Source organism: Myodes glareolus, chromosome 5 (assembly GCF_982192425.1).
Source record: "Myodes glareolus chromosome 5, mMyoGla1.1, whole genome shotgun sequence".
Taxonomy (NCBI): Eukaryota; Metazoa; Chordata; class Mammalia; order Rodentia; family Cricetidae; genus Myodes; species Myodes glareolus.
The window spans coordinates 94,272,928-94,286,811 of NC_142030.1; the positions used below are offsets into that span (position 1 = coordinate 94,272,928).

The 13,884-nt window shown below is 38.7% G+C and overlaps 1 protein-coding gene across 1 annotated transcript in view; it reads right to left on the reverse strand.

The window, feature by feature from the left end:
• Thsd7b (thrombospondin type 1 domain containing 7B) overlaps nucleotides 1–13,884 on the reverse strand; it is an 878,050-nt gene that overhangs the window by 232,549 nt on the left and 631,617 nt on the right. Inside the window, exons 13-14 of the mRNA XM_048430634.3 lie at nucleotides 9,021–9,215; nucleotides 3,329–3,595 (exon numbers count right to left, since the gene is read on the reverse strand). Coding sequence (XP_048286591.3) covers nucleotides 3,329–3,595; nucleotides 9,021–9,215 — 462 coding nt within the window. The remainder of the gene's footprint in view (nucleotides 1–3,328; nucleotides 3,596–9,020; nucleotides 9,216–13,884) is intronic.

Genomic DNA, 13,884 nt, shown 5'->3' on the forward strand with positions numbered 1-13,884 from the left:
AAAGAATAACAAATGGAGGAGAGAGAGAGAGAGAGAGAGAGAGAGAGAGAGAGAGAGAGAGATAAAGAAAGAGAGAGAGAGAGAGAGAGAGAGAGAGAGAGAGAGAGAGAGAGAGACTGAAGAGGCAATGAAGACCCTGGGAAGAAAGACCGTCCTCAGGCAAAGGTTCTATCAGCAAGCAGGCCCAGCCTCAGAGAGAGGCCATGGGAATGACAACCAGCAAGGTCAAGGGGCAGTGTTTCTCAAGTCCTTTGAAGCTCATAGTACCCCATGGTGAGCTGAGGGCGACAGACAGGGTTTTGATATTTGCCCTGCTAGGTTTTGGTCTTGCTTTGTTCTAATAAATCCCTTTTTCTTTCCCTCTTTTAATGATAGGAATGTATATTATTTCTGATTTTGTATGCTAGAAATAGGTATTTTCATTTTCATTTTGCAGGGGCTCACAACTGTTTACCTGGAGTCTCAGAAGAAACTTTGAAATTGAAATTTTTTGGAAGTGAGAAGACTCTAAGAGCTCTTGGAGATGGACTGATTACTTAGTATGATGAGAGCAACATGAGTTTGGGGGTGCTGGAAGGGCCAATTTTTGACTGTCAAGTTGATAGGGTTAGTAAACTTCAAGGTTACACCTTGAGTATGTCTATGGAAGTGTTTCCATAAGGAATAACTGTGCGAGGAAGACCTACCTTGATTGTATATGGCATCATCTTCTAAGCTGAAGTCCTAGACTGAATGGACGTGAGGGAAAGGAGGAAGCCAGCTGAGTACTGGCAACGCCCTAAGATGTGTGAAGGCAGGCTCATATTCCTGCCTGCGCCATCGCTGCTCCTGTCGCCTTGCCTCCCTATTAGGGTGAACTGTGCCCTTAAGCTTCCACTGCTAAATTGCTTTAGCCACATCTACTTAGTTTATCACAGCGCCAAGATGAGAGAGTCATTAGTGAGGGGCTCCAGGGGTGAAATGTTACAGGGAGACTATGGTATGTGCTACACAATGGCGCATGCGTGGAGGGTGTGGTCTCTAGCAGGAGGTGCAATTGAGAGATAACTGGATAATGAGGGCATTAGCTCCTTCAGTGGGTTAATCTGTCGCTGAGTTCATATTAAGCCTATGACTTGGACAAAGGGTGCAAGGGCCATATCTTTGAAAGCTCTAGCCTCTCTCCCCTCTCTGTTTCCGGGAAACTGAGCGTTGAGAAGCCTTCCTCTACCACATCCTAGAGTTATACCGCTTTCTTACTACAGGTCCAAGAGCAATGACGATGGCTGCCCGCGTACAATGAAAACTCTGCCACCATGAACTTCAGAGAAGCTGTTCTGCTTTTAAAGTTACTTTCTCGGGTACCACGTCGCCATGACGGAAGAGCTAGATAACTTAAACAACATCCGAAGATGAACATCCTTGTGTGGTTGAAGAGTCTTTTCAACTTGCTCTACAGCCTTCCGTTTAAAGACAGCTCTGTATAGTTCTTTATGTATCTTTATTGGCATCATTCTCTCCTGTCCTCCCAGCATGTCCTACCTTGGCAGATGGACAGAGATTACAGGGATGCCCCCCCCCCACACCTTTAAGTTTCTCTGCACACGGTAGCTGGAAGCAGTCTTTTTGAAACATGAATTGCCTCAGCGGCCCTCCCCATTCCTGTCCCCAGCTTATTGCTGCAGTTGAGTGAGAGCTATGCTCCTGAGCTGATTTCATAAGACTCTCCCGACTTCAGCCTCACTTCATGTAACTCCTCCCTCACGGTGCATTCGAACTACGAGTGTTCTTTTTTCCACTTTTATTTTCCAGAGTACTCTTCCTGCTTCCGATCTTACCGAGGGAAATGGTCTTGTTTCGTACTGTCTACTCTCCAGCTCTCTCTGTCTTTCTCATCCCAGATTGACAGCACTCCAGTGGGGACTTCGCTAAGGTCTAATAGCCAAATATTTTCTAGTCACCATCCTCAGAGCTAATCAGGACTTAAATTCCTTCTGTGCATCTTTAAATATCAATCCCTTACTGTAAAAATTCTTCCTGGGCCCCTCAATAACCTTACACTAGTAAACACAAACTATAAAAGATTAGGTCTACAGCCAGATGATCCCACATCTCTGGAGCCTAGCAGAGTTCAGCCTACTTAGCATTTGGAAGGAAGAAGGGGACATATGTAGCAAATATTCAATATATATGCTTTTATATGGTACTATATGAAACAAGTATGCACAGAAAAGCTGAATGCTACCAACCCTGACTTTATAAAAATGTATTCATTCTTAATGTTAATATTTCTAACAGTCAGATCACTCCATACAATTGTGCAGTCTAACCAAGGAGCCAGGTGGTTGTGACAGTGACAGTGATTCGGAGAATCACTGACCCTCGACTTGCATCTAAACAATGGTATGGGTGTGTCTTACATAAAGATGAACTAGCACACTGTCTATAAACAAAAAAGAATCATTTGCCTTACTCTTATATTAGAGCCAAATTTAATTTATTCTTTTTACTATTAATGAAAAAAACTTTCTAAATTCATGATATCACCAGCGACAACTAAATTCTATCCATCTGCGTACACAATTAGTCAATCATGAATTATTTTTTTCACTACTCCTCTGCGGAACCCATCCCTTGCGTGGTCTTATAAATAAGAGGTAACATAAGAGGCAAACTGAAACCAGAAATGTGTAGACTCCATCCTGACTGCCAGTCCCAGCCATGCCCACCACCTGCACTGCAGCTGAATTTAACCTCCATTCTCTCATAGTTCAGACATTCTAAGGCTCAAAAATTCAATCTTCTCCACAAATAATGTCTAACAAAACTTGTCCAGATGGCCCCATTCATTTCTATTATTTTATTCACTGTGTGCATTTATATTTACAGTGGAAACATTGAAAGTCAGTTTTTCCCATTACTGTTTTATCAGCTACCTCAGAAGAAACTCAAGAGGTGATTTCTCCTCATGTATATGGTGAAAGCACAAATACATAAATAAACACATAAAATATGCATTCATTTCTCTGGGGTTTGTGCTTTCTCAGTGAAGAACAATGTTGCTGACTAACAGGAAGCAAGTGACCAATAAGTCAAGGTCAAAAAGCCAAGGCCAATTGAGGAAAGATTGAGGGGGTCACGCATCTGTACTTGGTGCAGCTCAGATAACAGTGGAGGGAGAGGGAGTATTGTGCATTTCACACGCTTTGATTTCATGGTGGCAGTGTGCTGTTGGGAAACGAGAATGAAAACCTTTCTTAAAGAATGAGTCTACGACAATTTCCGGACCATGGACAAACCTCCTGAGCTGTGTGAAAGTTCATCTGCGACTTCTCGCGGGACTCCTTACCAGAGCTGTTGCAGAACGAGGGGTCAACGGGTCTTCCATTTTTATCAGAGCATGCTATCGCTCGGAAGCGCACGCCTTCTCCACATTCTTTGTCGGCTCCTTGCCCCCATAATCCTCCTCGCTGAGGATCCCTTTGGCTTTCCGGTAGAATGCAAGCTGACCAGTTTCCATAAGGATGGGACATGAACGCGTCACAGGGACATGGTTCCATTTCCACCAGAGGGTACAGGGCAGCATCCTGACATTTCTCTCTCTTCTTGCTTTTCCCTGGTACAAGACATGCAGTGATGTTAATTTTGTATCTGATGTTATGTTAAAAGCCAATCACAAATTTATAGATACAGCCAGTTAAACAGTAAGCATTAAATATAGTTTCAGTCTTTTTTTTCTTTTTACTCTTTTTTTTGTCATGGAAATAGAAATAAATTCTAGGACAATATAGGCAGTATATTCAATTCAAATTAATTTGAAAATAAAAATGAATTTTTTGTTTTAAATATATGACATTATGCTTGTTATGCCAATTCAACAATCATAAAACTCTTATTAATTATTTTTTATTTTTTCTCCCATCCCAATATTAACCCAGTCAAACTTTGCTTGGACAAGATGGGGTTTGTACAGTTGTTATCACTGTCACTTTGCACGATTAGTAAAACAGTTTGGTTATCCTTGTCTTGGTGTGGGATTCCCCTTTGTAAGCTGTGAATATCACTGGTTAATAAAGAAACTGTCTTGAGCCTATGATAGGGCATAACTTAGGCAGGTGGGGGAAACTAAACTGAATGCTGGGAAAAAGTAGGCAGAGTCAGAGAGAAGCCGTGTAGCCCCCCTGGAGACAGATGCTGGAACTTTAGCCAGTAAGCCACAGCCATGTGGCCATATACAGATTAACAGAAATAGGTTAAATGAATATGTAAGAGTTAGCCAATAAGAAGTTGGAGCTAATGGGCCAAGCAGTGATTTAATTCATACATTTCTGTGTGATTATTTCAGTGCTAAGTGGCTGGGAACGAAACAAGTGGACTTCTTACTACATTGTCTTCTTTTAAACTAACGATTTCCAGAGAATTCAATAAAAGCATAAGTGGCAAGCCCTTTCCTTTTTCTGAAAAAAGCTAAAAATTAATTTCTCTAAAAAACAAAATTGTATTCTCCACATCACAAGCCCCCCCAAAAGTTGAAGGTTATTTCAATGGTATAGACAAAGTGAAACTCATCCTTTTTCCTGAATTCAGACAACTTATAAATGCTGAAATTACCAATAGATTTAAGTAAATAATCAGAACACATTTCTCAATTTGAGAAAAATCAGTGAGGTCCATTCGAGAAATCCTTTGAAGCTGAGAATGCTGGCAACTTCACCTTACCTACTCACTTTGGTGAAACTTTTAGCTGCATTCCCAGCTTTGAGTAATGACAATATAGAAACATGTTCAGACCTCTGTCTGCTTGAGAACAGTGTTTCCTGATTCCAGCCTGGCCTGACACTTGATAGAACTCCCCTGTTGACACGTTTCCTCTATAACACGAACACTTTCCTAGATGTAATCATTCCATCACTTCTTCTCTCACTAGTGAGTCAATAGTTAGACTCATGGCTGATTGTACAAGTCATAGGAAGCTTTACTGGTCTATTTGTGGTCTTTATGGCTCCCTTGCAAATACTTTATATAAGCTGATATGTGAGAAGTATTCTTCTTGTCACATATTTTACCTCATATACAATTCTACAAATGTTTCCTGGTGGGTTATTGACTTATGAGCATGTTATTTAATGTCTACAAATAATTTGGTAGGATTCTTGTAGAATCTGAATCACTCTTTTCTGGTGTGAAGCATCCCTTGACCTGGGATTGCTCTAATGTGATGTTAACCATCTATTGGCCTTTCAGGCTGCTGTATTCACTCGTGTCTGCCACTGGGGGACTTAGAACCACTTTGAGAAGTACAGACAACACTGACCTAAGAGATTTATGACTATGACATTGATCACTACACAGTCCTATTTTCTCCCATCAGTCCTGGATAGAGCAGTACTCCTCACATGAAGTGCTATTGAGTACAGAGCTTCATCTCTATCTCTGCAACTTCCTCTTTGTTTTCAACCTATTAGTCTTGGATTCCAAGTCGTTTATCCTGTACCTTGACATCACTTTTACCAAAATGATAAAACAAAAATGCATTGGGAAGCAATTTCTTATCTTTCAAATTTGATTGTCGTGCTCTCTCAGAGTGCCGATTATAACCTGATCTTTGAGATTTTCTTCCTAAATCCCATAATAATATGCCCCTTTGTTCATTACTTTGTGCTTCACCATCCCTCCAGCTACATTTTATTTATACTACTTTATTAGCTTAGTGGAATTTCTCCCTCTGTACTCCACTTCACTGATGAGCTTCCTTGTTGGTACCCTGCTAGGTTCTCATCTCTTGATTCATTTAATAGAGTTTAAATTACTAATTATAATTCTTACACTCCCAATTATAAATTTTATCAAAGATTTTTTTTTGCTCAAGTTTCTGGACCACAGGCTAGAAACCTCTACTTAAAACATCTTTTGAATTCACTGTGGTATAACCAACCTCACCCTCTGTAACACAAAGTCTCCCCTGTGTTTGCCAACAATGCCAGGGGAAGATTACAGTGTTACATTCAAATTATTTTGGTATAATTCCTGCATAGGACTAATGCCAACATTTACAGTAATGTTTATAGAACCTTTACATCATCTTTTCTTTATTTCTAACAGATACCCCTCAATTTGCTCGCACCTCTGAATCTCCAATTTAATTCTCTCTCTACAGTGAAGGAAAACAGAAGAAGAAGGGGGATGACAAAAAGGAAGACCAGGAAGAAGATACACATCTACAAAGAAAACACAAGTTACCACAGAACAAACATCCTGTACAAATGTATGTTGTCTCTGATTTTGTGACTTCCCTCTTAACTATACAGCCTCCCAGTTTGAAGGAGGATTGAAGTGAGTTAATGCAGAAAGGATTCTCCCAATAAGGAACACGTTAGCACTGGGGCTTCATTTTGATTACATTCTAATGAAAATCAGCACTGACCTTTAGACTAAGACAACACTAGACTAAACAAATCAATCCCTAGCACAAACCTGAAGACCTTTCCCCTTCAGCCACAGTCTAAGTGATATGATAATGTGCATATTCCCACACCTGGATAATAAATGGAATATATCCATCATTGAATAAACAAATGTTTTACTTACCTCTCAGTCTAGAATCTATAAAGATTAGTTTAGAAACAAATAAGGAACATCCAGATGGTAAATTAAAAACGCTTGGTAAAAGCTTCAACAAAAAAGATGATATTCTAGCTGGCCAACATTCAAAGACCTTGTATTAGGACCTACATGCTGTGTGTCTGTGTTACGTGGTCTAAGTCATAAGATTTCTATTGCCATTCACATTAAAACATCCATTAAAATTTCTGCCAAGTATCATGGGAGAAATTCAAAACACAAAAATTAATATTGCTTTGGGACAATGGCCTGTACCCTGTCACTTGTATTTTAATAAAACGCTGATTGGCCAGTAGTAAGGCAGGAAGTATAGGCAGGGTGACAAAGCAGGAAGTACAAGTGGGGCAACGAGAACAGAAGAATTCTGGGGAAAGAGTCAGTCTGCAGTCAACACAGAAGAAGCCAGACGTAGAAGAAGCAAGTTGAGAATGCCTCTCTGGTGAAAGGTACCAAGCCATGTGGCTAACACAGACAAGAATTATGGGTTAATGTAAGTTATAAGAGTTAGTAAGAAGCCTGAGCTACTAGGCCAACCGGTTTATGATTAATGTAGAACTCCGTGTGTTTCTTTGGGACTGAATGGCTGTAGGACCGAGCAGGACAGAAAGTTCCTGTCAACATAACATCATAATAATAAGCCTTGAAAACGGGGGAAAGTAAACCAGTTCATTAATGTGTCTTTGGCTTTTTGTTTATCAGTATTCTTCCAAATGGTTCTTTGTCTTTTCATGACTAATGTATTTTACGAGACAGATCAATTGTGTTGTCATCTAGAAAAAGGAGTGCAAAAATCAATTAGCTAGCTAAAATAGTAGCAGCTCATAAAACACAGTAAATTCTGAGTAGCCTTTTGGTAAAAGTAATCGCTAACTTTGAATTATAGAATAATTAATACAGTCTTCAATGTGTAGATTTATAGAAAATAAATCCTAAAATGCCAATTCATTCAACTTTTAACAGTTTACAACATAAATGGTGCTGGCTGCAAAACAGTCGCTCTTCATTTACAGGTCTTAAATATCACTATCAAAACTTAAAGACAAGGGATAACCCTGGCTACAATCTTTCTCACCAAAGGAAGCTTTCTGTCACCTCAGAGATGTGAAGTGTTGCTAGGGTAATGGTTTCTGACACACTGTGTGTGTGTGCAGGATAGCAAACTAGCTGGAGAATAGTGTCTAAATTCAGATTTGGTCTGTCATATTTAATCTAACCTATTGGATTGCTTTTTCTATGAGATTTTTGTTGTTATTGTTCTTTGGTTCTCAAGACAGAGTTTCTCTGTAGCTTAGGCGCCTGTCCTGGAACTAGCTTTATAGGCCAGGCTGGCCTTGAACTCACAAAGATCTGCCTGTCTCTGCCTCCCAAGTGTTTTCATCTGAAACATGGAAGCAGTGTTACACATAATTACATACGTTTTATATAAAGCTGTAAGGGCAGTGTTCCTCATTTGCAAATTCTCTTGTGATTATATATTTTACCTTCACTTGAATGTAGATTTCTAAGTACAGGTGTACGCAGAAATTCTGCAAAAGCTCTAGTCTATCAAGTGAACCATTTTTACAGGTTAAATTATTAATGTTATCAAGTAAACAGTGCTCTTGAACAGTGGGTCTTGGAACCAAGAGACTTTAAACTGCCCACAATAACCAATGATCACCTGTGCTCAGTCCTTCAATGTTGATGCCGATTGCATTATCTCAGTGATTATTCTGTCATTTTTTTTGTTCTAATTTCACTGAATTTTGTTTCTTATAAACACAAATACGTATACACTTAAGAGAAATCACATAGCATTACCTATACAAACAGTAAATTTTGCAACAGTTATTTTGATATTGCCAGCAAAAAATGCTCTAGTGTGCCAACTAAACTAGGATCTGCTTCATTTTCTATTAACCTTTGCAGAGATACACAGTATCTTATTACATTCTGGCAGAATGCAATAAGACACAAAAGAATCAGCATGTGTAATTTGACTTTTACCTTATACCATTAAAGTCTGAAAGGGTCAAATTGCTTATCAGGCAAAAGACAACAATGTCAGTTATTTCTGCAAAAAAGAAAAAAGCAACGGCTGTTTTTAAGCTTGCCAAACTTTTGCTAAGATAACATCCTGGGAACTTTGCCATGGGATATGCAAATTCATTTTTGCATAAAATTCACCTTGTGAGTATAAAGGTTATAAAACTATGCAGAAAACTTTATTGACGCCAATCATCCTAACATCCATTCATCTCACAAATATTAGCCAGGTATCTATTAGATATCAGGCATTGCTGCACGTCTTAAGGATATGCACTGGGAGTGCATAAGAAGGAGATATTGGACCACATTTCTTTCTGTTGGAACTTATGTTCTCCATAAAGTATTCAGAGCTGCGTGTCTTGGCTGAAGCTGCAACGGCAGGCCCACCCTACCTGTGAGCTGCCTTCTCCTGATCTGGGTTGCTTCACAGTTCTTGGAGCAGGGGGTAAACTTCGACCATGGGGTGAAGGTGCAGTCTTCACGGCAGGGAATGGTGCATTCTTGCACCAGGGGAGGCATGCCATTCATCTGCTTGAGGCATTCTGTCATTTCTGCAGACTGGTTATCATCAGAGATGCACGAGACGGCTAGGAAAGAGCACACATTCTTTTGTTATGAATTGGATCAAATCAGTGAGGTGCTTTTACTTTGACAAAATAGTAGAAGTCCCTAGAGTTTGAAATATGTGATTTCATGTGGTGTTCAACATAGTTAACCTCACTGCTCCCTGGAAATTACATTTTTATTGTTGCCATTGGAGGTATTTGAGGATTTAATTGGTTTCGTTATTAATCCAAACCTTGCATTGACAGAAACCAAAATAACTTCCAGTAATTTATTATACTTCCTCCTTAGGAGCATTCGATCCCTAGAGATGGAATGGAAGTAGAAAAGTGCATTGGTAAAACAGACTTGAGATGAGGGCAAAAAAGGACAAGCCCATTGTTAGAGAATCATGTGGACATTTGCTAGGCTGGGTTTCTTTTGGTTGGATGGTGAGATGACTATTATGGTATGGAAGCAGATATATTTACATCACAGGCAGTACTTAAAGAGGAATTTTTGCTAACTCTAAACAAGCTTTTCTCCTTTACTAATACTTACGCAACAGTTAGTTTTTAAATCATTCCTCTATAATAGTCATGATCTAATCAGATGATTCCCACTATAAGCATCTTTATCAGTTTCAAGCAACTTCTCAAAATTCTCCCACAACCTTTTTCTTTAGGAATGTGTCTAGTCATATCTTTACTAATAACTATGAGGCAAAGTATTTGTGAAATTTCCTTGGAATTTTATTTGATGCTTTGGACTAAGGTTTAAAATCTTTGGTTAAGAATACCTAACACTTTGATTCACTTGCCTAATTATGAACTCTGCAAGATGTATAGGATGGATACCTACTCTCTTCATATAAACATATCCTATATTCCAGAACAATTGGAAATGTAGACTGGAAATTTTTTGTAGGTGCTGGAGTGAGGGTTGTATGTTGTAAGTTGTAAAGCAGCTTCCCAGGCCTGTCTCTTCATTACCTGCTGTTAACACATACACACCACCCCAGGTTATTACAACCTGAAATGTCTCCAAGCAGGCTGCTTTTAAAAAACACGGTTTCCATGGTTCTGTGCTAGTATGTCTCCTACTGTCAGCATCTCTAACAACATACCTGGGAACACCGTTTTCTATAAGTTCTCCATATGATTCTGAACTATCTCTCACGACTATCCATATTCATCTATTGGACATGGTCTCTGTTTGCTTAGTTGATTTGATATTTTTTAACCTTTATTTGATGATGATTTCATATCTTTTGCATACCTAGAGGTATTGCTTAGAGTAGTGGTTCTCAGCCTTCCTAATGCTGTGACCCTTTAATACAGTTCTTCACTCTGTCATGATCCCCAACTGTAAAATTATTTTCATTGTTATGAATCGTAATGTAAATATCTGCTATGCAGGATATCTGATTGTGACCCCTGTGACAGATTGAGAACTGCTAGCCTAGGCAACATTTTTTTTTATTTAGGAACATCCATATGGCTTCTTATAAGGACTGAATTTGTCTACATCCCTACCGATAGTGTACAAAAAATCCTTTTCCTCTGACCCCAAATTCCAACCCTGGAAACTTTTGTTACCTTTTTTATAAGGTATATTTTATAAGTTATATTTCTTAGCAATCTTTATAAATATGCTTATTACTCTGTATTTGTTGTACAGAGTCCTGGGCTTCATAAGAACATGTTTGTATAAGTATATGATGTATTCTGACAATGACCTGTATATTGGATAATTTGGTTCTTTGTGAGAAAATAAAATTCTTTTGTGCGTATATACCACATCATCTTTTTCTTTTAATTTTTTGTTTTTTAAGAATTTCATACATGAGTATCATATTATATCATTTTCACCTCTCCCTCATATTCCTTTCCAAATCATCCCTGGTCTCATCCCTTTCCTTCTCAAATGCATGATTTTTTCTTCTTATTTAATATTGTTATATAATGTGCGTCCATGCGCGCACGCACACACACACACACACACACACACACACACACACACACACACCCTACTGAATTCATTTAGTGTTTCTCTTAAGTATATGTGTTAGCTGACCACTTGGGGTTGTATAACTTATCAGGGATCTCATCTCTGGAAAAAAGGAATTTCCATCCTCTCAGAAGTAATTGTCTGTAGCTCTTGATCTAAGATTGGGGATTTTGAAAATTTCCCCTTTAAATGGACATGTCAGCTAGTTAGCTGGTCGACTGGTCAACCGGTATTGCTTAGGTTTGTTTAGGTAGCCGTATTGTTAGATTTCAAGGGTGTAGCTTTTCTGTCATGGCTAGAAGACATTATCTAACAGCAGGTGTCCGGATACTCTGACTCCTGAAACCTTTCTGCCCTTCCTTCATTTTTTCATGAGTCATAATTTGTAGGGATGGCATTTATGGTGTATGTGGTGTCTTGAAGGACAATGGCCCACATAAGCTCATATATTTTCATTCTCTGTCCCCAGACGGTAAACCATTTGAGAAAGATAAAGAGGGGCAGTTTTGTTTGAAGAAGTGTGTCACTAAGTGTTGGCTTTGAGGTTTCAAAATCCACAGCAATAAAACAGTAACCGAGACAGTGTATCAGGTGAGACCAGGTATCCTATTTTCACTTATTCTCTGTAATTTTAGCAGTTGTGGGTCTTTGTAATAGTCTCCATCTGCTGGGAAAAGAAGCCTCTTTGATGATGGTGAGAGTTACACTCATCTGTGAGATTATATCACATTTTATTTATATAAATATCTGTTGGCGAACTTCTAGGTTGGCCCTGTAACTTAGCTATTGTGAATAGTGGTGCAATAAACACAGATGTGCAATGCTCTGTACTTCTCCCAGTCATTCCAGTAAATACCCAAGGATTAGTATAGCGGACTCATACCTTCTTCTGTGTTTAGTTTTCTGAGGCTCCTTCACACTGATTTTTATAGGAGCAGAGCAAGCTTATATTCCTACCATCAGTGTCTGAGCACTTCCTCCTTCCCCACATTCTTGCCAGCATTTGTTTATGTTTTGCCTTTCTTTTTAAAATTTTAATTTAAAAGATCTTTCATCTTTCATACTATATACATTGATTATATCTTCCCCACAAGTTCTCTTAGATTCCCCACTACCTCCCCACCCACCCGGCTCCATGTTGCCTCTCTCACATACCACACCCCTCAAAAGAAAAACAGGAAAAATGAAAAGCAAGAAAACAAACTACAAAAAAAGGGAAAAAATGAAGATCAATAATGTCAATAATGCAGAAAAAAACAAAATTTATTAAAAAGTCCACAAAACAACAAAAAAACAAAAGCATCGTGTTCATTTTGTGTTGGCCATCTGCTACTGAGCATGTGGCCTGTTCTAGAATGTGGTTGTATAACCATAAGTATGCCACTGAAGAAAACTGATATCCCTTTCCTTTTGCATCAATTGCAAATAGTCTCTTGGTTAGGGCTGGGACTTTGTGTCCAATTCCCATTCTTGGTGCTGGCATTTTGTCTGGTTTGACTGTTGTACATGCTGTCATACTCTCTCTGTATACAGACAGTGACAGCATGCATATTCCTCCTAACTGGAAAACCTAAAAAAAATGGTATGCATAATGTACCAAAGTTAAATCAAGATGAAATAAGTGATTTAAACAGACCCATAACCCCAAGTGAAATAGAAGTAGCAGTTAAAAACACAGACCCATAACCCGAAGTGAATTAGAAGTAGTAATTAAAAACGTCCAAACCAAAAGTCTTAAGGACAGATGATGCAGTACAGGATTCTACCAGACCTTCAAAGAACAAACATGAACACTCCTAAAATTATTCTGCAAAAAAGAAGGAATATCACCTAATTCTTTTATGAGACCACAATTACTCCGACTCCTAAACCTCACAAAGATACAGCTAAGAAAGAGAATCACAGAGCAATTTCCCTTATAAACACAAATGAAAATTTCTCAATAAAATACTTACAAACCTAATTCAAGAACACATCAACAAGATTATGCATCATGATAAAGCTGACTTCATCCCAGAGATTCAGAGGTGGTTTAACATACATAAATCAATAAATGTAATCCACCACAAAAACAAACTAAAAGTCAGAAACCACATGATCATCTCATTAGACGGAGACAAAGCTTTGACAAAATCCAACATCTCTCCATGATAAGAGTCTTGGAGAGTCTAGGGAGACAAGGTCCGTGCCTTAATTTAATAAAGGCAATTTACAGCAAGCCCATTGCCAGCATCACCCAAAGAGGGAAACTCAAAGCATTTCCACTAAAAGGATGCCCATCTCTCCATACTATTCATTATAGCACTTGAAGACTTAGGTAGAGAAAGAAAACTGAAGGAGATTGGGGGGTTTCAAATGGGAAAGGAAGAAGTTAAATATCCATATTTGCAGATGATATGGTTTCTATACATGAAAGAAAGCTCTATTCCTGATAGACACCTTCAGCAAAGTGGCAGGATACAAAACCACACAAAGTATCAGTGGCCTTCCTATGTGCAAATAACAAACAGACTCTTAAAAAAATAAGGAAACTACCTTTCATGATAGCCTAAAAAATCTTAATGTAACTCCAAACAACCAAGCCAAAGACTTGTACAATAAAAATGTTAAGACAGTGGAAAAAGAAATCACAAAAGACACCAGAAGGAAAGGTCTCCCCTGCATTTGGGTCAGTAGTATCAATATTGTGAAAATGGCCATCCA